Source organism: Phalaenopsis equestris, unplaced genomic scaffold, assembly GCF_001263595.1.
Source record: "Phalaenopsis equestris unplaced genomic scaffold, ASM126359v1 Scaffold000540, whole genome shotgun sequence".
Taxonomy (NCBI): domain Eukaryota; kingdom Viridiplantae; phylum Streptophyta; class Magnoliopsida; order Asparagales; family Orchidaceae; genus Phalaenopsis; species Phalaenopsis equestris.
This window is the reverse complement of record NW_018164980.1, coordinates 346451-369027: the sequence shown is the minus strand read 5'-3', so window position 1 is coordinate 369027 and position 22577 is coordinate 346451. Positions and strand designations below refer to the sequence as shown.

Here is a 22577-nt window from a genome sequence, read left to right as displayed (position 1 = left end):
ATATATATATATATATAAACTTGATGAGTAGTATTTCGAGTCAAAACGAGCCGTTTTGATAGCCCTATATGTGATATGAATTTAAATATACCAATTAAAGTGGATGATTTACCAATTCCTACTTATATATTATGTTAAAAACTTAAATCAATCTTATTAATTAATATTAACTATTTGATAGCATTTATTTTTTTAATTTTTTTATATAGAATTTATTTTAAGTTCACGAACGAATGATTAATCGATAAATGATTATATATTAATTATAAATTAATTTATTGAACCATAATTGAATAGGCTAAATAGAAATTAAATTAAAATTAATGCTAAATTTTATATGAAATGACTAAATGAAATTTGTTATTTAATTCGGATAGTAAATTATTAATTAATAATCAGCTAAGATATATTCTTAACAAATTAATCTTAATAATTGTTTCATTAAAAAATAATATAAAAATTTTATTTAAACAAACATATTTGAATCCTAAAATAAATGATGAAATAGTTCATAAAAAAATTAATTAAATTTAATCTCTACTGTCAAACAATTTTAAAGTTCGAATGTCTAAATTTCTTAGATTTTTAGTAAATCACGCTTTTTAATTGAATGTTACTCGCTGCCAAACGGCCCACTTCATTGTTTTTAACTTTAAAGTAGAAATTAAAAATTATTATATTAGAAGTCTTGATGTATTTTTTTATCAGACCTATTTTAGTTAAATAATTTAATTTAATATATCATAAATTTTTATGTACATATCTCAAATTCTGATTGGAGGACTGTTGCGAGATGGAATAACTTTTCAGCAGAATGAGGCAGCCTTTTGCTGCTTAGTGGTTGCCCTCGCAATTTGTTTACCCTTTGCTTATACCTAACTTTTGGATATCTGAAAGCCTTTTCGTAGCGATTCTTTATGCGGTTTTGCTGCACAACAATTCTGGATTTCTTTTCTGGCATTTGATTCACTTCTTCGCGGCGGCGGGAAGGGATGGCATCTTCTTTTAATTACTTTCTACACCTTGAATCCCTAACCTGTTCTTCTACTACAACCCAACCGGTTGCTAGAGCAAATATCTTGTGTAGGGTGCCTGCCGTGGCCTGCTTCCAAAGAGGCCTTTTCAGATTTTACGAGATTGATTGCGGAATCGTTCCCTTCGAGGTTGCCGAGAAAAAGAGGCCAATTTTGCTCGGTGCCGGTTTCAAAAAACGAGAAGGAAAGAATGGTCTGCAAGCCCTTGAGACGGGGAGTGGTGGTACAGGGGCGGATGAGGATGAGGGTGAGGATGGAGAGCTGGATATCGCCGATGACGCGCTTCGGAAAACAATCAAGAAGAGCAAAGAGGTTCTGGCAATGCAGAGGGGTCTGCTCCGCCAGGTGCTCCTCACGACGCCCTTCTTTGAGTCAATTTTTCTTATTGCATTAAGAAAACTATAGCTGGTACTGTTAAGGTTCTTTGTTGGTTTAGTTCTTCAATATGGTCACTTTTTTTGTACCTAGAAGTTCCTTATTTTCTCACAGTGGCTTCTAGTTGCTACTATTCATACCATACAATTGTAGGAGGAAGTTCGGGACTTGGGCATAATCATCATCATTAGTGTGTTGGATTGGTGTTACGTATGATAATCATCAGTAGCTTTATCCCAACCTTTTGGGTTGACTGTGGTAGATAAAAATGAACATCACTAGGGCGTCAGTGGTGCTATCTATCAATCTATCTTGTTCTTTATATATGATTCTTCATAGCTTGAGTGTAAAATTCTCACACGTACTGTTCCTATTTTGTTAGGTAAGGCTTGCTGCTCATTGTCAGTCGCTTCTATTCTTCTATATCAGAATGTGATGTCTGCAGAGTTTGAGATCCCTTAAATTCATCATTTTTATGCAGATATCAGAAAGAAGGAAGCTAGTCTCTTCTATAAGAAGTGGTGTTGTTAATAAAGAACTCAAAGCTGATAGTAACGACACTGCTAATTCTTTCTTGAGCAGTGAAAGTTCATCGAAGGCTGATAATGAAGAATATAGGGGTACCAACCTTTTTGACGGATACCATAAAAAAATTCCTGATGAAATGGAAGCTGAGAATAGTGAATCGATTGCAGAAATTCTTGGATTGTCAAGAGAAGCAAGTTCGGATTCAACTGAGATCAATACTCTATCTCCATGTCCTTCAAAACCAGAACCTTATATTTTAGAAGCCAAGGATTTTGAGGAGCTAAAACAAGAAAAAATTCTGGGTGAAAATTCGGAGCAGAATATGGCTTCTAAGGAAGAAAACAAAAGCTTCCATCCTCTAGCTGGAGAAAATGTCATGAATGTCATATTAGCAGCTGCAGAGTGTGCACCTTGGTCCAAAACAGGCAATTGCATTCTTTTTTAGTTCTAAATAAGATTATTATTTTTATGTTATTATCTGGGACTAATTTTTGCTTTTTGGCTTATTTGCATATGTATAAGCATATAGACTAGTGTTATGACTGATAAGTTGTTGATCTCAAGGTGGACTTGGAGATGTGTCTGCTGCTTTACCGAAAGCTTTGTATAAGAGGGGGCATCGAGTTATGGTACTCACTCATTTCCACTGTCTTGTTTTAATGAATTTTAATGAGCATAACTGAAGTTCTTTGGAACATGGTAGCCGACTCTACTACTATATTGTTAGTGCTTTAATACTTTAAGTATTGCTTGGTATCTTAAGATGGCTGGCAATATAGGGCTATTTATGTCTATGATTTCCCGTGTTAAACTAATACTATTTTTTTTCTTCATGTTAAATAAATACTATTTGATAGTATGTAATAGGAGTGTAAGTGAGCTGAGCTTGCTCGACTAGCCGACTGATGTTTCTACGGCAAGTTATTGCGGCACTTCTCCTTCTTCTCCAGTTACCAATCACTTAGATGCCTTCTTCGGTGAGCTTTCATGGCAATCTGATCTTTGGCTCGAGCATACAAGCTGGCTCATGAACCTGCTGTCATTACTACTTGTTGAGCTCTAGCTCGCAATTGGTGCTCCACTCGAGTTCAAGCTCAAGCTCAAGCTTGAGCTGCATTTGACAGATGAGCCTATATCGAGTTTGGCATGACTTGAGCTCGACTTCACTTATTTACACCCCTAGCATGTAAAATGCTAATTAAGTCGAGCATTAATTTTCTAGATTTTTCCAATGAAGGCAAAAATTATCTAATGCAAAGAACAATATAACATGCAAATTTTGATGGAAGGGAGCTAGTAATGCAAACATTTATATGAGAAATTTACATATATACGTTACAATTCTTATTTATTTACACATCTAACACCTAAAATCTCATATTTATATTTATGACACTTTGGTGGCATAAGGTGTATTTCATTTTAAAAGTAAATAATAGTGGTATTTATGATGTGATATTAAAGATTTGAATGTTATGTATGTAAATAAAAAAGAATAGTTGTTAGGTATGTAAATACATAAGAATTGCATGATATATATGTAAATGCCACAATATTTATTTGTTACTAAAGATGAATCAGAAGAAGAGAAGACCAAACTCTATTTGAATCTCAAAGTTTGAGGTCACACGAAGAAACACTTGTTATTAAAATTTAATGCACAAAGTTGAAATCCAGGTAGGTTCAAGATTCAGCTAACTCCAATTGCACTTTCAACAAAATAAATAGACTTTAGGGAGAAGAACAATGATAGAACTATTAATCCAGTATTTTCTTGAGAAATGAGAGAGCATAACATCCCAGAAGATGAGAAGAATTTGTAAGTAAAAGGGCCTTCATATCTAAGGAGAATTTATTATTAGTAGTCAAATGTAGTATAAAATTACTGATCAACTTACTGATAAAAAGAAAGTGATAAAGAAACAGCCAAAGGATAAAAATGATTTGGATAGGTTGATTCTTCTGAACTTTCTAATCAATTAAGATTACTAAGGTATGGCTTGTGAGAACTTGGAAAAAACTGACGTTTAGATGGAATCATCATAATTTTTGCTATGCTTAATCTATAAGATATATTGTATACGTATTCAAACACTTAGGTTCCATAATATATGGTGTTCCATTTTCAATTGCACTATTCAATGGTCGTATCATATGTTACTAGCAGCTTCGTTTCTTGTGGTATGGTTAAAAACTGGTGACTTCGATTGTTTCATACTATATAAATAACTACGTTTCAATTTAATTGTACCTTATGGTTGTTATGTGCCTTGTATCCATTGCAAAAATTTTCTTCATCATAACCATGATGCAACCATTATATTCATCCAAAATTACATACATTCAGCCGTATTATAATTTAAATCCACAATGTCTTCTCAAAGCTATGAACCCCAAATATTATTATCCAGTTACTCATCAAACTATCATAAAGACATAATCATGATCCACCTAGCATTCATCTCAGGCGGCTGTAGATCACAGTACTTCAAAACCTACATAGCATAAACATATGTGTAAACAAAGACTTCAGCAAAGGATCTCATTTATTTTTGCTTTACTTGCTTACCATAGACATAGTTTCTCTAATCTTCGGTATAATCATAACCTGCATGAAAATAGTAATATAGGGCGAGTCAATCAAGCTATCCCTCATTTAAGTATAAAGCACAGCTTACCAGTTTTCATTAGCCTGTTAAGTATAGCTTGATGTACAAGCCAAGTAAGCTATAAATAAAACAAGATGAAACATGTAAATATGATACTGCTATAGGGCATAATTTAACATGTAAAATAATACATGATGTGAGAAACATAATGGAGCATCCCATGCACTTACTATTATGTCATTCTTTCATCTTATTTATGATGTATTTCATTTTACAAAAGTTAGCTAATGTCTTTGCTAGCACCGAGAGGAGGTAAAGAATATGTATGCTTCTATTTATCATAATACATCATTTTATATTTTTAATCATTCAATTTCCTACATTGATTAAGATCTCTTTGCAAGTGAAAATATCTTTTCATTTTACAAAAGTTAGCTGATGTTCTTTGCTAGCACCGAGAGGAGGTAAAAAATATGTATGCTCCTATTTGTCACAATACATCATTTTATATTTTTAATCATTCAATTTTTTACATTGATTAAGATCTCTTTGCAAGGGGAAATATCCTAACCCTTTTAAACTTTATTAGTTTTTTAAACTTTGTTCATACTTTCTGTTTAAACTTAGATTGCACGTAAATTTAGTTTTAATCATTTACAAATTTTTGGACACCATTCTCCTATCATTTTTATCTGCTCTTTAGATAGAAGATTTTCTAAGTCATTATTAAAACGTTACAGCTTTCACTGTGAGACCGTTACTGAGGTTTTTAAAGAAAATACTATATTGCTTGAAACGATAGGTATACTTGCATAGTACCCTTAGTGTAAAGGCTTATTATCTATTTTTTAAATAATTTTATTTATTCACACTAGCTGCTAAATATAATTTGGGCAAAGTTTTTGACAATCTTTTGGAGTTTAAATATCTGCGTAATTACGGGTTGGGTCAAGTTTTTAGCGCCGTTGAATCTCAAAGATCAACGCACTGTTAAGGAACCAAATAATCATTAGCTTGCTAGCAACCAGACAAACTAAAGTGGCTTGAAAGAGTTCATGAGTCCAACTACTACACTCCCACACATGCTCCCTACCACCAATTAGAGTGGTGCTTCCACCTGTTAAAGAGGAAGCGCGTATCCACCACACACTAAACTATTGAGAATTAATACCATTACATGAATTACATTTGATAGGTTCACATCTCGCGAGGAATCACATACCATATCGGTTTTAACATGCATGCTACCTGACATTAATAAGGAATCACATACCATATTGGTCTGAAAATCCATGCAACTAACATACTGTTAAACATTGCCACATCACACTTTATCCATACATGTACCATACATGCATTCAAATATCATACATGCATTCAAATATGTTGTAACAAATGATGCATGCTTGTGTCTTACCAAACACTTTCAGCTACTAAAACATAAATGCATTATCGAACAAATAAAGGACCACATTATCAATCACTAATATTTATCAAATTTAAGGATTGCATGCTATAATAAATCATAGCACGTTACGGATATCTAATAATTAGCATGCTTATTAAATGCCATCATGGTAATATCATCACATAGAGTTCTATCCAGAGTAGAACAACATTAGGCTAACCTTTCATCAAAACCCAAGATATTAAGATTTCATATGTACAACTTAAAATCTGATTATGGACCAGGTTTTATTAAATTTAATCACATTTTCAAACAATAAGTAGAACCCAAAGAGAAGAGAAACTAAGAAGAAAAATTTATCATTCAGGTTTCACTCCAGTAATTTGGATGACGAAAAGTCCCACATCTAAGGGAAATAACATAAAAATTTATAGAACCAATTAGTGAAACATTAAAAAAAGGTTACTTTCTTTTTTCAGAGTTCTCTATTGACTTGGATTGAATGTAGTGTCCACAACGATGTTCGCGGATGGCATATGTGTCTTACAACTGTCTTTAATGTAAGGTAAGATCTAGGCATTATATTTTGTGATCCATTTTAGAACCCATAATGAAAGCCCACTTCTATTATACCATGTGATATTTATGGATTTCAGATATGATAAAAACTTTCTTCATCATGCACATGCTGCATTCTAGGGTATAATTACTGGAAAGAATGTGACGTTCAACTACAAACACTTCATTACAATTTTCAGATGACATAGAAGGCAAATCAAAATAGAGAAGGCTGACTCGATGCAAGTACATAGTTTTGTATGTAAGAGTAAATGAATTCATTTTGTGTCTAGGAAAGTTGGTCAAAATTAACCTAAAGGGTTTGCTTTGTCCAAATTGATATAATTAACCCACCGTTGAAGTTACTTTTCTGGTGAAGTTGAATTGAATTTGTACTTCATTTTGGCTTTGCAGGTTGTGGTTCCACGGTATGAAAGTTACAACGAGGCTCATGACATAGGAGTTCGCAAAAGGTACAATGTTAACGGGCAGGTATGCAGTTGTGCCAATAATCAGATACTTCAATTGGTCCAGGGATTTGGAGATATCATTTGACTTGTTGTTAGTTTCATTACTTTTTGTTCCATTGTGCTGTACAGGACATGGAGGTAGCTTATTTTCATGCTTATATCGATGGGGTGGATTTTGTATTTGTTGATAGCCCAATATTTCACCACCATAAAGATGATATATATGGCGGAGATCGAGTGGTAGGATATATTGTTTGCCAAGATTCTTTGGACCTTTAAGAAATTTATAATGCTTCAGTTTTCTGGTATATTTTGCAAATGATCCTTAGTTGGAAATGCAATTCTATAGTATTGATGACATTGATGGAATTTTTGAGCAAATTTCACTTGTGCTTTTGGAACAGGATATTCTAAGAAGGATGGTTTTGTTTTGCAAGGCAGCTGTTGAGGTATAAGATTAGATTGGGCAGCTACTTACTACAATGCTCATATTAGCTTTTGCTATCATCTAGTTTCTGTACTTACTAAATCAATTTTATGCTTACTGTATTTATTAATTAGTATTTGAATAATAGATTTGCATATGATGTATGTTATTATTGAAATATAGGTCCCTTGGCATGTTCCTTGTGGTGGCGTCTGTTATGGAGATGGAAATCTCGTATTTATTGCAAATGATTGGCACACCGCGCTATTGCCGGTTTATTTGAAGGCATACTATCGAGACCGTGGCTTCATGATATATGCTAGATGTGTTCTAGTTATACACAATATAGCACACCAGGTTTCTCTACTTTCTATAAAATTTAGAAGCATTTGTAATTCTCTACTTTCTATAGCACACCAAGTTTCTCTACTTTCTATAAAATGTAGAAGCATTTGTAATTCTCGCATTTGAATTTATATTTATTTTTCAGGGACGCGGTCCTCTGGATGATTTCAACCAGGTTGATTTGCCTAGTCGCTACTTGGATCTCTTTAAAATCTCTGATCCCATAGGAGGCATTCACTTCAATATCTTTGCTGCCGGCTTAAAAACTGCCGACCGTGTGGTTACTGTTAGCAATGCGTACTCGTGGGAGCTGAAAACCCCAGAAGGTGGGTGGGGATTACATGGGATCATAAATGAAATTGATTGGAAATTCCAAGGCATTGTGAATGGGATTGATGCAAAGGATTGGAATCCTGAATTTGATGTGCACCTGCAATCAGATGGCTACACAAATTACACGTTAGAGACAGTGGATACAGGAAAAGCTCAGTGTAAGACCGCCTTGCAACGAGAACTCGGGCTATCCGTGCGTGACAATGTTCCTATTATTTCATTTATTGGAAGGTTGGACCATCAGAAAGGCGTCGATATTATTAGGGACGCGATGCCTTGGATTGTGAGTCAGGATGTGCAGCTGATCCTATTGGGGTCGGGAAGACCTGAGCTTGAAGAAATGCTGAGGAGAATGGAGAGGGAGCATCATGATAAAGTGAGGGGATGGGTCGGGTTCTCAGTGAAGATGGCGCATAGGATCATTGCTGGTGCTGATGTGCTGATGATGCCATCAAGGTTTGAGCCTTGTGGTCTGAATCAACTATACGCAATGATGTATGGGACTGTTCCTGTTGTTCATGCTGTTGGTGGTCTTAAGGATACTGTTCACCAGTTTGATCCTTACAAGGAGACGGGGCTTGGGTGGGCATTTCAGAAGTTAGAGGCTAATATGTTGATCAACGCATTGCAAAATTGTTTCAAGACGTACAGAAACTATAAAAGCAGCTGGAAGGGACTTCAGAGGAGGGGAATGATGCAAGACCTCAGCTGGGATAATGCAGCTCAGCGCTATGAGGATGTTCTTCTAGCTGCTAAGTATCAGTGGTGATTATTGTTTGTTTTCTTTCCATCCTCATTTTGTTGTAAACTATTCTATCAATTAGCGTTGGTCAGTGAGTTGTATGATGAATATTTATTAAATAATATACACGAGTAGTTACATTTATCCTTTGTTGTTGAAGTTTGCCCTTCTAAAGAGTTTGGTCTTGCTGAAAAAATTTAACGCATTTAGAAGGAAATAATGGACCAGTGGTGTCTCGTAAATGATATAATTTTGTGAAATTTACATACCTAGCACACAATTCTTAAGTATTTGCATTTCTCACACCTAAACTTTCTTATTTACATACACGGTACTTTGGTTTTTTAAATCTATGCATTAAAAATGTGCGATTTGCTTTTAAAAAATTGTAGTAGTACTATTTTTTTTGTCATATTAAATATTTGAGTATTATGTGTGTAAATATGAAAGTTTAGGTGTGAGATATTTAAATAGCCCTATAATTTCTTTTTGAATATTTACATTCAAACCACTAACTCCTATTTATTTACATATCTAACACCTAAACTTCAATTTTAACCTGCATGCCACGTTACTTATGCATGCTCATCTTTTAAAAGTTAAAATGGTGGTATTTTAGATGTGATAGGAAAGATTTTAATGACATGAATGTAAAAAAATAAAGTTTAGATTTTAGATCCTCATTTTTTTTTTTAACTTAATAGTAAATAGAATATTCTAGAATATTGAAGAAATAAGCATCAATCTTATCACTAACACTTAGACTTTAATTTTTACATACATATTATCTTACCTATATATGAAAGGTGTACTTGGCTTTTTAGAGCTTAAAATGATGGTATTTTTTATGTGTACGAAAGATTTCAACGGTATAAGTGCAAGTAAAATTTAGCTGTTAGATATGTAAATATAAAGCAATTGAGTAGTGTGTACGTATGTTGATGCCCCTTTATCAAATTTGCTTTCAATCGCTATGTTGCTTACCAAAATTGCAATTTACAATTTATCATTATCTTCTTTACACATTGAAAACTGAAACAATGGTAACTTTGCTAGGAGAAACTTATCAAGGTTGTGCTGATAGAGATCAATCCGCCATGGGCATTGTTTGAAGCCAACTGCGCATAAAAGTTGCAGTGTTGTTGGCATCATATCGAAAAATATTCCTGTGACAACTAAGTTGCAGCTGCCCCAAGTAGACCCAATGTCCTAACGACGGTGTAAACTGCCATCATAAGCTTCTACAACGGCTGCTATTCTTATAGTGACATTTAACATTTAAAAATTGCTAACCCAGCTAGAAAACACAACTACCCGCACGAACCCATGCACTTGCCATACTGTGTTCTCTTTAATGAGCAATTCTACACATTTAAATCTGACAAGATAAAGGGTCTGCAGGAATATGGGGAATCATGCATGGCCATAAAAGAAGCGGGAGGTTGGAATGAATGAACTGCTGTAGAAGACGTGGATTAATTAGTTAGCTGTGAGAAAGTCTTGAAGGCCGTAAATTTCTCTGTAAGTGGCATTAAGTTATTTCAATCTGATCCTTCTTATCATAATCAGTACCAAACGGCATAATTAAGCTTACTATTCAATCAATTTTAGTCAAAATACAAAATGTAAAGAAAGATAATAAAATAAATATAAACAAAAAAAAAAAACAAACAAATTCATACATGCGGATGAATATTCATACATGCGGATGAATTTTTTCATAAAAAAACCAAACTCAACACGGAACCAAAATATCAATGAATTCTTTTAGGATCAAGCAAACAACCTCTTCTACTCTTAGATTAAAAGTTACTATGGATGTTTCAAGAGAAAAAATAAGTTTTGATGGCTGGTTTTCAGAGGGAGGGACGGAGGGCCATAGGGTTCATGCAAGCATGAAAACAATAACTTAAACATAAGTCCTTTAGAGAGATTTATTTTAGATTTTTATGGTTCTAAATAATTAATTAAAAATAATACCATCCTATCAACTATAATTTCACTGTTAAATAATATTAATAAAAAAAAACTTAATATTGAAGTTAATTAGGTACCAAAATGGGTAGAATTCAACATTAAATATTTATAGATTTTAAAATTCGTGCAAACTCATAAATATTTACCACTACCAACTTTTATGAATATCTCGTTTTTATATAAAAAATATTTTTGTTCTAAATAAAATTTGAATATATATTTTCAAGATAATGAGGAAGGAACATGTTTTTATTTTTAATTTTACAATTATTCTGACACACATAAATTCAAATTGTATATGTTTATTATTTTTTGAAGTAATTAAAAATAATTTATTTTTATTATTTTTAATTAAAGTTTGGATTCCGCAGACCTACCTCGCTACGTTCACCCCTATATTTTCCACATCTTGCACCTCCACGTTTAAATTTTAAAAATATGTACCCGCATGAAGTTTGAACCGTGGAATCAAAAAGCGTAGGGAGACCACTGAAAGTAAAGCGGCGTAGAGGGGGTAGAGGAACGGCATAGGGAGCCTGCGGACCATGAGGAACGTGTTTCCTGCTGCATTTGTGTTGGCGGCCACCATTGCTGCATGCGAAGCCACATCCTCCGCTCCCAGTGGGCTCACCCGCGGTCCTTTCCTCCTGCAACAAACTCACTCTCACCCTCCTCCTTCTTCCTCCATCCTTTTCCGCCCTTCCAAGGCTTTCGACACAAGTAATTCCATTTCTTGCTATCCTTTCATTCTGTTTCCATTCTTTCCTTCCGTTAGTTTAACTTGCATGCTTTGATTTTACTCTCATCAGCCTCTGCATTGGTAGCCAAGTGTGCGCGCGTTATTGGTCTTTCGGTCTCCGACGGCTTCGAGTCCTTCTTCCAGTCGGTCGGCGATGCCCTCCCGGAACAATTTTTCTCCGTGTGGACTCTGGTGCGGGCCAAGGCGTTGGCACCCGTGTTGAAGGTGTTGGTGGCCGCCTGCCTCTTTATGTCGGTGATGTTGGTGGTGGACATCACCTCCATGGCCCTTGTCAGCCTAGCCGTCAAGCTGCTCCGTTTCAGGCCGGAGACACGGTACAAATGGGAACCCATCAAGTCAGACGAAGAGACCGGAAGTTTGGCCTACCCAATGGTCCTCGTTCAGATCCCAATGTACAACGAGAGAGAGGTCTTGCTTTCATCTTATTTTTCACCTTGCACGCGGTAATTTTTAGACTCAACTTCAGGCAAATCATCGAGCACCTTATGCGCGCAGGTCTACAAACTCTCCATCGGAGCGGTGTGCGCGCTCACATGGCCGCCGGATCGGATCATAATACAAGTCCTGGATGACTCGACTGACCCTGCCATTAAGGTTCGAGGCGCAAACCATCAATGTTATTTAAACGCTCACGATTATCATGACAAGGATGCATTCATTCAGCATACAGGAACAAATGAATCCGTTTATCAACATTTTTGTTCGCTACGGTAGTTGCTATAAATGCTAATAAATTGCCTTGCATAATTTTTGAGGGCTTCCTCCTACACGGAAATTGCCCCCCGCATCCTGATGGGTGCTTGAACTTTCTCCCACGGAGGGTTTATGCCAGTGCCAAATCCTGATATGTTCTTGAGTCACACCTCAAGGGTTAGAGCGTATGTCAAGAGAAAGAGACAGAGAGAGACAGGTGCAGAGTAATGAATAGTAAAATATATTTTTCATTAGCTCATTTCTCATAAAATTATCCTTGTACCCTATTTATAGGGAAGAGGGTACAAGATATTTTAGTTATTTTATATGTATGAGCATATGACTCAACTACTTCATGGCTCGATCGGCTTACCTTGGTGGGACTAGGTTCGGTAAGATTTGATTGTTCGGCCATAATCGATCAAGGCAGCCGGTCGGCTCTCAATTGACTTTGGGTTGATAGGACTGACTTGATTGACTAGGCTTTTACCGATCGATTGATCTACTCTAGTCGTTGACCCCTAGTGAGGAGCTTGTCAACTGAGTGATATTAGGATATCATACAGTTGATGAATCACCATAACCCGATAGGTAGCTCACCTCCCTCCCGACATAGAAAGTCAGAGGGATGATTGATGCTACTAAGGAGCCGAGTCTTACCTCAGGTCTTGTTTACTGAAGGGTTCATTGCCAACTGCTACAGGCTTTCCTGTAGTGGCTGACTTGCATGTCTATTTGTTATGTCTTGCTTTGACGGGTTTGAGCTCGGACCATTTGGACATCTTTAGGCTTGTGGGCTTTAGCTCGGATGGCTGCTTCCAGTCTATTTGGGCTTTATTTTTTGGTTCAAATTGCTATGCCCAGTTAGATAAGTCGCCCTCTGGTCATTTATTGGCGGACCCTTCTCAGCTGTACTTTCTTGTCTCCCAGACCGTCGAATTTCCTCGAGATTCATGCTGGTGCATTCCCTATATATATATTTTAGTTTTTCGATTCTTTTCTTGAAAACGACAATTCTGATGAGAATAAGAGAATTAAATATAAAAATATATGTTATTTATATCATAATCAAAACTTCAATAATTTTAACTTCTTAGATTTTCATGTCTATGTTTTTTTTATAAATAGGACGTGATGGGACTCTTTTGATATTCCATATCTGCCTTGCATTTCTTCGTCAGTCAGTTTCCAAATGTCTTATTGGAGAACTTTTCAGCTTTTCAGATAAGATTTTGAGTAGGAAAATGATGATGATAGACTTCAGACTGCCTGCGACGCTATTCCGCTTTGAGGCTAAGAGAAATCAGAGGGAGAGAAGAGACCGAAGGTTGAAAAGAGGAATAGGAAGAAGAGGAACAGGAAACTCGCTTCCAAGAAGTAGAAGGCAGACAATGCGACGGAACAAGTGGGATATCTGCTACGCTTCAAGGTCCTCGTCAGGGGAAGGACCGAGCGGAGTATAGAAGTAGGTTGGGCACACTCCAAGCATTCGCCTGTTGACCCAACCTATTGTTCCGGCTCGAAACCAACTAGTTGTACAACCTGGGCCTGGAGCTGCTGGCGCTCTGCCCGAGACACATGAAGCTACTGGTGCTGATAGGGGTGCAAAAGACTGCGAGCATTCTGCCACCATCTGGTGAGAGCGGTTTGTCGATTGAATGGTCTGAGCTGTATCGACTACTTTGTATGACAGATTCAGTCTTGCTTGTTAAGTTTAAATTTTGTTTCTCTTTGTTTATATTGTCTTTTTTTACAATCATGCTGATACTGGTTGATGATTTGGGTCCAAAAGATGCCACCAGTTGTGGTTGCCTCGACGTTGGTTGGGAGCGAGGAGGCACGGTTGACTGCCCGGTCAGTTCCCTTGAGACTCACGGGGAAGCAATTGATAGGCCTCAAATGTCTCCTGAATCATTGGCTCGTCGCCTAGATAAGATCAAAGGTTCCTTCGCTTGGGAGGCTGGGATCCATCAAGAGGAGGAAATATGCGGGTTGCGGGAGGAGCCGACAGCTCTTCGGCTAGTCCTTTTGGAAGTTTAGGAGACATCTTCAATACTCCAGATCCAGGTCAAGACGAATTGTATAAATATGTTTAAATTCGGGGGAGAGGTTTTGTACAAGAGATCGTTTCGGCGATGGATTGTCTCGGCCGAAGCAACAGATGAACCACTTGTAAAGTTTTTCCTGTCAGAATATTTTTTGAGTGTAATTCACATATTTTTGGAATAAAATTTAATTTTCTTTCTTGTTTCTGTGTTGATGTGATGACGCACTCTTGAAATCGATGTACAATTCGATGTGACGGTTTTGCTTCCTCTCTTAGCTTATATATAAGGGTTGTGGGTTGGCTTTGGTGCTACACTCTCTACCCTAACTTTGCTTCCTTTTACTTTCTCGGTTTACTGTTTCCGTTTCTTACATGAGGATGGTTCCCAAATACACTCCTTAACTCTTTGGATTGGTTGCTGCGACCGATAGATCAATTATGTCATCGGGGGAGGTGTCCCGGCTGAGAGGGATCTTCGGCTGTTGGGTGTCGGCCCTTTCTCCCAAAGGTATTGCTCCCTTCCTCGAGCCAATGCTTCTCGGATGACATCCAATATCTGATCCTCTAGCTCCTGGATCTGCTTGTTTACAAACTCTCTAGTGCACTCCATGTTATTAGTGTTCTGTGATGAGTTTCTTTTCTGCAATTCACGCTCACCATACCTTTTAGGATGTTGAATTCTGATATGTTTGTGAATCACATCTCAAGGGTTAAAACATAAGACAGGAGAGGGAGAGGGAGGACAGAGCGAGAGATATGTATGGCAATGAAAAGTAAAATGTATTTTTCATTAGCCCATTTTTATAAAGTGATCACCCTATTTACAAATAGGAGGGTACATGTTTTTCTTTGTATTAATGGGGGTGTTACATATATTTTAGGTATTTTATATATATGGTCCTATGATTCAACTACTTCTTGGATGGGTCGGCTGAGCTCAGTGAGTCTTGATTTGTTAAGGTTTGCTCGTTCAACAATATTGGGTCGAGGTAGTCAGTTGGTCTTTGATTGACTTCAGGTTGGCAGAACTGGCTCGATTGACTAGGCTTTACTGATGACTGATCTAGTCTGGTCGTTGATCATCGATCCCTAGTCAGAAGCTTATGTCAGCTGAATGATGCTAGGTTATCTGACAGATGTTGAATCATCGTAACCCGATATGTAGCTCACCCCCAACATAGAGAGCCAGAGGGATGATTGACGGTACTGAAGAGCCGAGTCTTTCCTCAGGTTTGATCTACAGAAAGCTTAGTTGCCAGGTGCGATAGGCTTTTCTATAGTGGTTGGCTTACACACCTATTTGTTTTGTCTTTGTCTAACGGGTTCAGGCTCAAATCTTTTCCACATTTTTAGCCTTGTGAACTTTGGCTCGGATGGCTGCATCCGGTCTGCTTTGTTTTTGTTTTTAATTCAGACCGCTACGTCTAGTTAGATAAATGGGCCCCTTGGTTTTCCGATGGTGGGCCCTCCTTAGCTGTACATTCCTATCTTTTGGACCATTGGATCTCTTCAAAATTTGTGTTGGCGCATTCCCGATGTACAACCAGCTTGTATTTGGAGTATGTCACATGTTATGTGGTGTGAGATTTTGAAACTTTTTTGGGAGTATGATTTTTCTCTTTTACGTTGTGAATGTTTTCTTGGTGTAAAATTTTATTCCAAGTATCTATCTTTATATAATTGCTTAAATACGACAAAAGGAACTTGGGTGACTAAAGCATAAACATATCATCTTGGAGAGTTCAGGGATTCCTTTTTTCTTTTTTCTCCTTCTTTTTTTTTTTGTTTGTTTGTTTAAAAGCAGACTTAGGCACCTTTGAACCATGACGATTAAGGGCGAACCCTGCCTCGTTTCTACATACGATCAGTTAAGATTTTTCACTTGTTTTAAACTTCAAATTTTAAGCTCAAATATTCTAAGAAAATGTACTTAGAGCTTTGAGTTCGGAAGTCTATTTCAGTTTAAAAGGCAATGGCATTAAATACCCCCCCTTTGAAAGATGAATTTCTCATAGCCGTTGATGCATACCTCTTTTATAGCTACACAATTAGAACTGTCCACTGTGCTGAAAGATCGACCAATGGAATCAATGCCAATAATCTGTCATTTTTAGTCTCAGCTAAGAGAAACTTTCAGACTATTTTGTGGATTTCACTTGTCCTAAACTATTTCCAACAACTTGCCACTATCCTAATAAATACTTTAGAAGCCTACTCCTATCACAACCTATCAGCCTAAACAACAGTCACCAGCACGAATGCCATAAAAAGCGAGAGACCCTGCAAAAGCAACAAAATGGGATAAATTTTTCTTAGCTTTCAAATTCTTTGTTATTTTAGCATATTTAACCAACCTTTATTAAATCCTCATGTTTATCCTAATGCACGCATAGAAATCATTGTTTGTCTCCTGAACAAAAACTGAGCATCCCTAAAGAATTAGTTATTGTGGAATTTCAATTTTTTTTTTCTAGCAACTAAGATTATTTACATACATGTGATGATATTCATATTTATGTTTTGAAATTTTCTGATGATATAGGACTTGGTGGCTCTTGAGTGTAAGATTTGGGCCAGTAAAGGCATGAATATCACTTATGAAGTTAGGGAAAATAGAAAGGGTTATAAAGCAGGAGCATTAAAGAAGGGAATGGAATATACCTATGTTGAACAGTGTGAGTTTGTGGCCATCTTTGATGCTGATTTCAGGCCTGGTGCTGATTTTCTCATGAGAACGATTCCTTATCTTGTGTCCAATTCACAAATTGCTCTCGTTCAAGCTCGCTGGGAGTTTGGTAAGGTTGCTTTAAAGCTGCAAACATATTACACAATTTGAATATTTATTTGTGAAAATTTGTTTGCCTTTGGTTTTCATGCTTGCAATGGTTTGTTCCACATACATTGGAATATATGAGAAAAATATCTATCAATAGTTGTTATTTTTACCTATATAGTGGATGTACCAATTATCGCAATAGTTGAATATAGGGGCCTTTGCTTAGCTTAAAGTTTACTGAAAAATTGGTTCGAGTTGTGATTCAGAATGTGCTCATATTCAAGTCCACAAGCCGATTAACAAGCCAAGTTTACCTCGATTAAAATATGAATCTAACGTAGGTTAGGTTAGATCCAGCTAGCTTGACTTTAGCATGCATAGATGTATGTATGTTACATTAATAATTTTTCTGAGCCGATTGAGATTGGATCAATTTGTTACACTAATAGTTTTTGTTAGGTGGTTGAGATTGGATCAATTTGTGCCCAGAATCAAGTATAGAGATTTGTTGTGTGCTAGAGGTGAAACTGGTAGAGTAAGGATTGCTTTTTTTTTTTTATCTTAGCAATTATCGGCAACAACACATAAAATAGTAGTAAAGCAAAGAGAATGAGAAATAAATAATTTATGCGGAAAACCTAAAAAGAGAAAAACTAATAGGCCTAACTTAATCAAAGTAACTTCAACAACTAGTAAAAGGAATTACAAGTAGCATCTTTTCTTCATAATTGGAGATTACATTATTACAAAGCAAACGAGAAATTGTAGCTGTTACAAATGACAATGATGTAAGGATTGTTGTCTGCATACACATGGTTGTGATATATGCCTTAAATGAGATAACTACGGTGCAAGAAAGGTTTTAGCGTTCATTTCAAAAGAGATGGTTGTGACAAAAGTATGGTTGTAATGCAGCTCTCCTAGATATGGGTCACTATCCATGCGAGGTTAAGTTAGGAAGAAAATAGACATGACATATATCCAGAGGAAGAGGTTCACAACACAATATGAGGTTGTGATATAGATATAGAAAAATGTGGGCTAGTTTGTGACAGAGAAGTGGATGTGGGCTTTAATTGGGACTCATCCCAAGAGATAGAAGCGATCGTAGGCCTGTATGCTCTAGCATGAGACTCAACGGAAGGCAGACTAATCACACATATAACACTAGATAGGAATGAATCATAGTACCACGACTGATAGAAAATGATTCACTCCATGGACTCCAAAGGCAAAGATATGACTCAAATGAAATCATACTACTCACTCGTATAACACACTATAAGAATGAAGTCATACTACTCACTTGTATAACACTTTATATGAATGAAATCATACTGCCACGAAGGTTAGAAAATGATTCACTCCATGGACTCAAAAGGCAAAGACATGACTCAAATGAACTAGAGATTTCCCATGTGTAATACATTATATCAAGTGAGATTTATTTTATTATGGGTAGTTAGTTTTTCCATGGGTACAAGCCTCAATGGTTAACTACATCTTGAATGAGAGCCTAAAAAAATCCTCGATTAAAGGTGTTTGTTCATTATCTTTTGAGATTTGACACAAATAGTTTTCTAAGTGAGATTCCTTATTCCAATGACAAAAAAACTCGAGGCTACTAAACATGTTGGGTATCGAGAGTGAGTACAAGCAAACATAACATGTATAATATAGTTGAACACATGAGGTGACATCATCAAGTGATGTAGATATGCGAGTTTTAGAACCTTCCGATGAATGGAAGCTTGTCTGACGACAATAAATGAAACATTGTATGAATAATGTTAGCCTTGAACCTAAATCTAAAAGAGGACTAACATTACTTATTGGGAATGACTCACAACCTAGACTAATGCAAATGTGAAAATGATACTTAGAACTTGGCCCAACATGGGCCTAAGAATGCCTTTGACCTGAACTGACAATCCTGTATGGAAAGTACCATCAGCTAGACTTACCTAATCGCATAAAATCTTGTCATCCGGCCTCTATGCAAATGCATGATATGGTAGGTATGATAAAGAAAGGGAATGAGACTTATTATCTCACTACTAAAGCAAGATAACCCAATCATGATTGGACATGATATGTAAATGTAATATTTTTATTTGGTTGTTTAGACCTAAGTGAGTGATAAAAAGAAAATCTAACATACTGGGTTATGATATGTACGTATCAATCTGGAGCTTTTACTGACTTAAAAAAGCATCTTTTTAATAGACAGTGCAAGTCAACCAAATGCTAACTGCACATCCATGATTCATGAAGAGGCTAAAGTTCTCTTATATATTTTTTAATTTTTCAATGATTGATTTTAAGTGATTTTGTTGCTTATTCGTGAAAGTAGAAGGTTTAACATCCTAAGAGACTAACGTGAACACAAATTTAAGTCAAGCACAACAAATTAGATAAACCTAAAGAAAAAACCTTATATTTTTAAAGCACTTATAATAAACAAACAAGCCAACAAGACAGAACAACTAAAATAATAAATAAAGGCCGGGTGTGGCTAAGTTTATAATACACCTCAGAAAAGAAAAGGAATTGGAAAAAAGGGCACCTGAGCATTTGTCATATACAACCCAACCTAAATTTATGACAACCTGTTAGTCTTGAAGCTCTGTTTTATGTTACATTGAGGCTTCACTTTTATGTTCATCCGCCTATTATATCGCATAAGCCTACATAACTTCCTAAACTAAGATTTACATTTTATAAAACAAAAAGTACCCCATTTTCCTACAAAATAAAACCACACCCTCCTTATTGCTTTTATTGTAGTATGTTTGGTCACAGTTCTACTATTTACTATCGTTTACATCCTCATAAAGATCAGCAACATGTTCAAAAATCTATTTGTATTGAATTGGGGGTGGACATCTTGCCACCTACCATTCTTGCTGAGAAGGTGCAACCCGACCCTCTTTCCAACACCGCATATACCTCTACTCATCTGACTGATGTTGTTCCTGATGGGAAATTTTTTTATGACCCTCTTATTCAAAACTTTGTTGTCTCAGATGAGAACATCATACCCAAGCCGTTCTACCCCTGGATGCTCTTGTTTTTGAACACTCTATTCTAGCTGCTGGATTGGAGCATGATACTCTGGAGTCTCATGAAACATCTCCCCATACTACTAGTACTGATCCAAACGTGCCTATACCACTCATTGTTATTGAAGAAGGCTCACATGCCGAGACACACGAGAGTGCTTTTTTGATCTAATAAAAGATCAGCTGGTACAACAAGTAGATGCTTCCGATGTTCAACAACCTACAAATGTCTGACACACTTTAGATGAATCCACTGATCAGATGAGTCAGTCTTTGGATAAGAAATAAGAGGTCCATTCTAGGAGGAAAAAGAAGAATGGAGGTCGACTTGAGCTCAGGAACTTATTGGAATATACATTGGTTACTACTGACAATGAAACTTATATTACCAATTTGTTAGTTGGCTCCTTCCTTAGAACTAGAGGCAGAGGCAGGGCAAAATTGGGTTGCTCTCTAGCTACCTGATACTACGTGTTTTGACACTTTATTTTTGAGCTCTCATGTATTTTTCTGTATTTTTTTTTTCTGGAACCATTTGCATGTGATTTTTATCGTATGAGTACGGTGTCATGCTTGGACCCTCTTATATATATATACATATATGTATATATATTATAAAGTGATATTTTTATTGGATGCTTGTATGCACATGATTTAACACTGTTGTTGTCGGTCCCAAGCCTGGATGCGAAAAGTGAAGGGTTGCGTTAGGTAGTCGACAGCCAGCGTAAAACTTGTCGACAAAAATCATGACATGAACCCTTTTGATCATTGTGTAAGTGCTAAGGCGTCCCCTGAAAGCGACGCGCTGTATAGCCTGAATACAGTGAAAAGTGTGCAAGGGTCGCTACACCGACGCCCGGGTGTAGTGTTAAATAAGCAAGGGTTCCCACATTACGGGCGAATGCGGGTAAAGAAGTTAGTCCATGAAACTAATGAAACTAATATTAGGATAGGATCTTGGAATATAGGCACTCTCAATGGTAAATTAATGGAATTAGTTGATATTATGATTCATAGGAAAATTAATATCTTATGTATTCAAGAAACTAAGTGGGTGGGAGAAAAGGCTAAGGAGATTGATAATTTAGGTTTTAAACTTTGGTATTCTGGTAAGAGTCGCACTAGAAATGGTGTAGGTGTAATTATAGATAAGAGTTTGAAAGATAATGTTGTAAAAATTAATAGAGTTGGTGATAGAATTATAGCCCTTAAGATTATCATTGATACTAAGATTTTTAATATTATAAGTGTTTATGCTCCTCAAGTAGGTTTAGATACAGAGTCTAAAGTTAAATTTTGGAATGACTTAGAAGACCTATTACAAATGATACCTCTTGAAGAAAGAATTTTTATTGGAGGAGATTTAAATGGACATGTTGGTAGAGTGGTAGAAGATTTAAAAAATATTCATGGTGGCTACGGTTTTGGGGTAACTAATGAAGAATGTAGAGCTATTTTAGATTTGGCTTTAGCGTATGATTTTGTTATTACTAATACTTTATTCAAGAAAAGGGATGAACATCTTATTACTTATAAGAGTGAATCTAATAAAACACAAATTGATTATTTTCTTATGAGAAGAAAAGATCGTCGTGATTGTAAAGATTGTAAGGTCATTCCAACTGAAAACTTAAATACCCAACATCGTTTATTAGTTTTAGATTTTAAAATTAAGAGTTGTAAAATAAAAAAAATATTATGACTCATCATTACAGAATTAGATGGAGAAGCTTAAAAGACAAATAAAATTATTTTTATAAGTAAAATTCAAGATTTTAAAATTTGGGATATTTAAGAAGAAGCAAATGTGATGTGGGATAAAATAACAAACACTATTAAACAAGTAGCAAAAGATGTTCTTGGAGAATCAAAAGAAAAAATATTTACAAATAAAAATAGTTGGTGGTGGAATAATAATGTGCAAGAAAAGATAAAATATAAGAAGTTATGTTATAAAAATTGGTTTAAATGTAAAAGCTTAGAAACAAACAGCCTCCAGGGAGTCTAAAAGAACAATCTATGACGCTAAAAATGTAGAGCTATTTTAGATTTGGCTTTAGCGTATGATTTTGTTATTACTAATACTTTATTCAAGAAAAGGGATGAACATCTTATTACTTATAAGAGTGAATCTAATAAAACACAAATTGATTATTTTCTTATGAGAAGAAAAGATCGTCGTGATTGTAAAGATTGTAAGGTCATTCCAACTGAAAATTTAAATACCCAACATCGTTTATTAGTTTTAGATTTTAAGATTAAGAGTTGTAAAATAAAAAATACTAGGACTCATCATTGCAGAATTAGATGGAGAAACTTAAAAGATACAAATAAAATTAATTTTATGAGTAAAATTCAAGATTTCAAAATTTGGGATATTCATGAAGAAGCAAATGTGATGTGGGATAAAGTAACAAACGCTATTAAACA

At 35.8% G+C, this 22577-nt stretch overlaps 2 protein-coding genes across 4 annotated transcripts in view; both read left to right on the top strand.

Annotated features, from left to right (window-relative positions):
• The first annotated feature begins 804 nt into the window (after window positions 1-804).
• LOC110028910 (soluble starch synthase 2-2, chloroplastic/amyloplastic-like) lies at window positions 805-8964 on the top strand. Its single transcript, XM_020730959.1, has 8 exons — window positions 805-1379; window positions 1891-2362; window positions 2502-2566; window positions 6927-7004; window positions 7112-7222; window positions 7387-7431; window positions 7593-7766; window positions 7900-8964. Exons 1-8 carry the CDS (start codon window positions 993-995, stop codon window positions 8854-8856), a joined length of 2289 nt encoding a protein of 762 aa, XP_020586618.1. The 5' UTR covers window positions 805-992; the 3' UTR covers window positions 8857-8964.
• Window positions 8965-11255: 2291 nt separating this feature from the next.
• The window catches only part of LOC110028980 (probable mannan synthase 4), a 37673-nt gene continuing 26351 nt past the window's right edge, over window positions 11256-22577 (top strand). For all 3 annotated transcript variants that reach the window (XM_020731072.1, XM_020731073.1, XM_020731071.1), the window contains exons 1-4: window positions 11256-11526; window positions 11616-11974; window positions 12062-12160; window positions 16849-17101. In XM_020731072.1, the coding sequence (XP_020586731.1) occupies window positions 11352-11526; window positions 11616-11974; window positions 12062-12160; window positions 16849-17101 (886 nt within the window). In that variant the 5' untranslated portion in view covers window positions 11256-11351. The remainder of the gene's footprint in view (window positions 11527-11615; window positions 11975-12061; window positions 12161-16848; window positions 17102-22577) is intronic.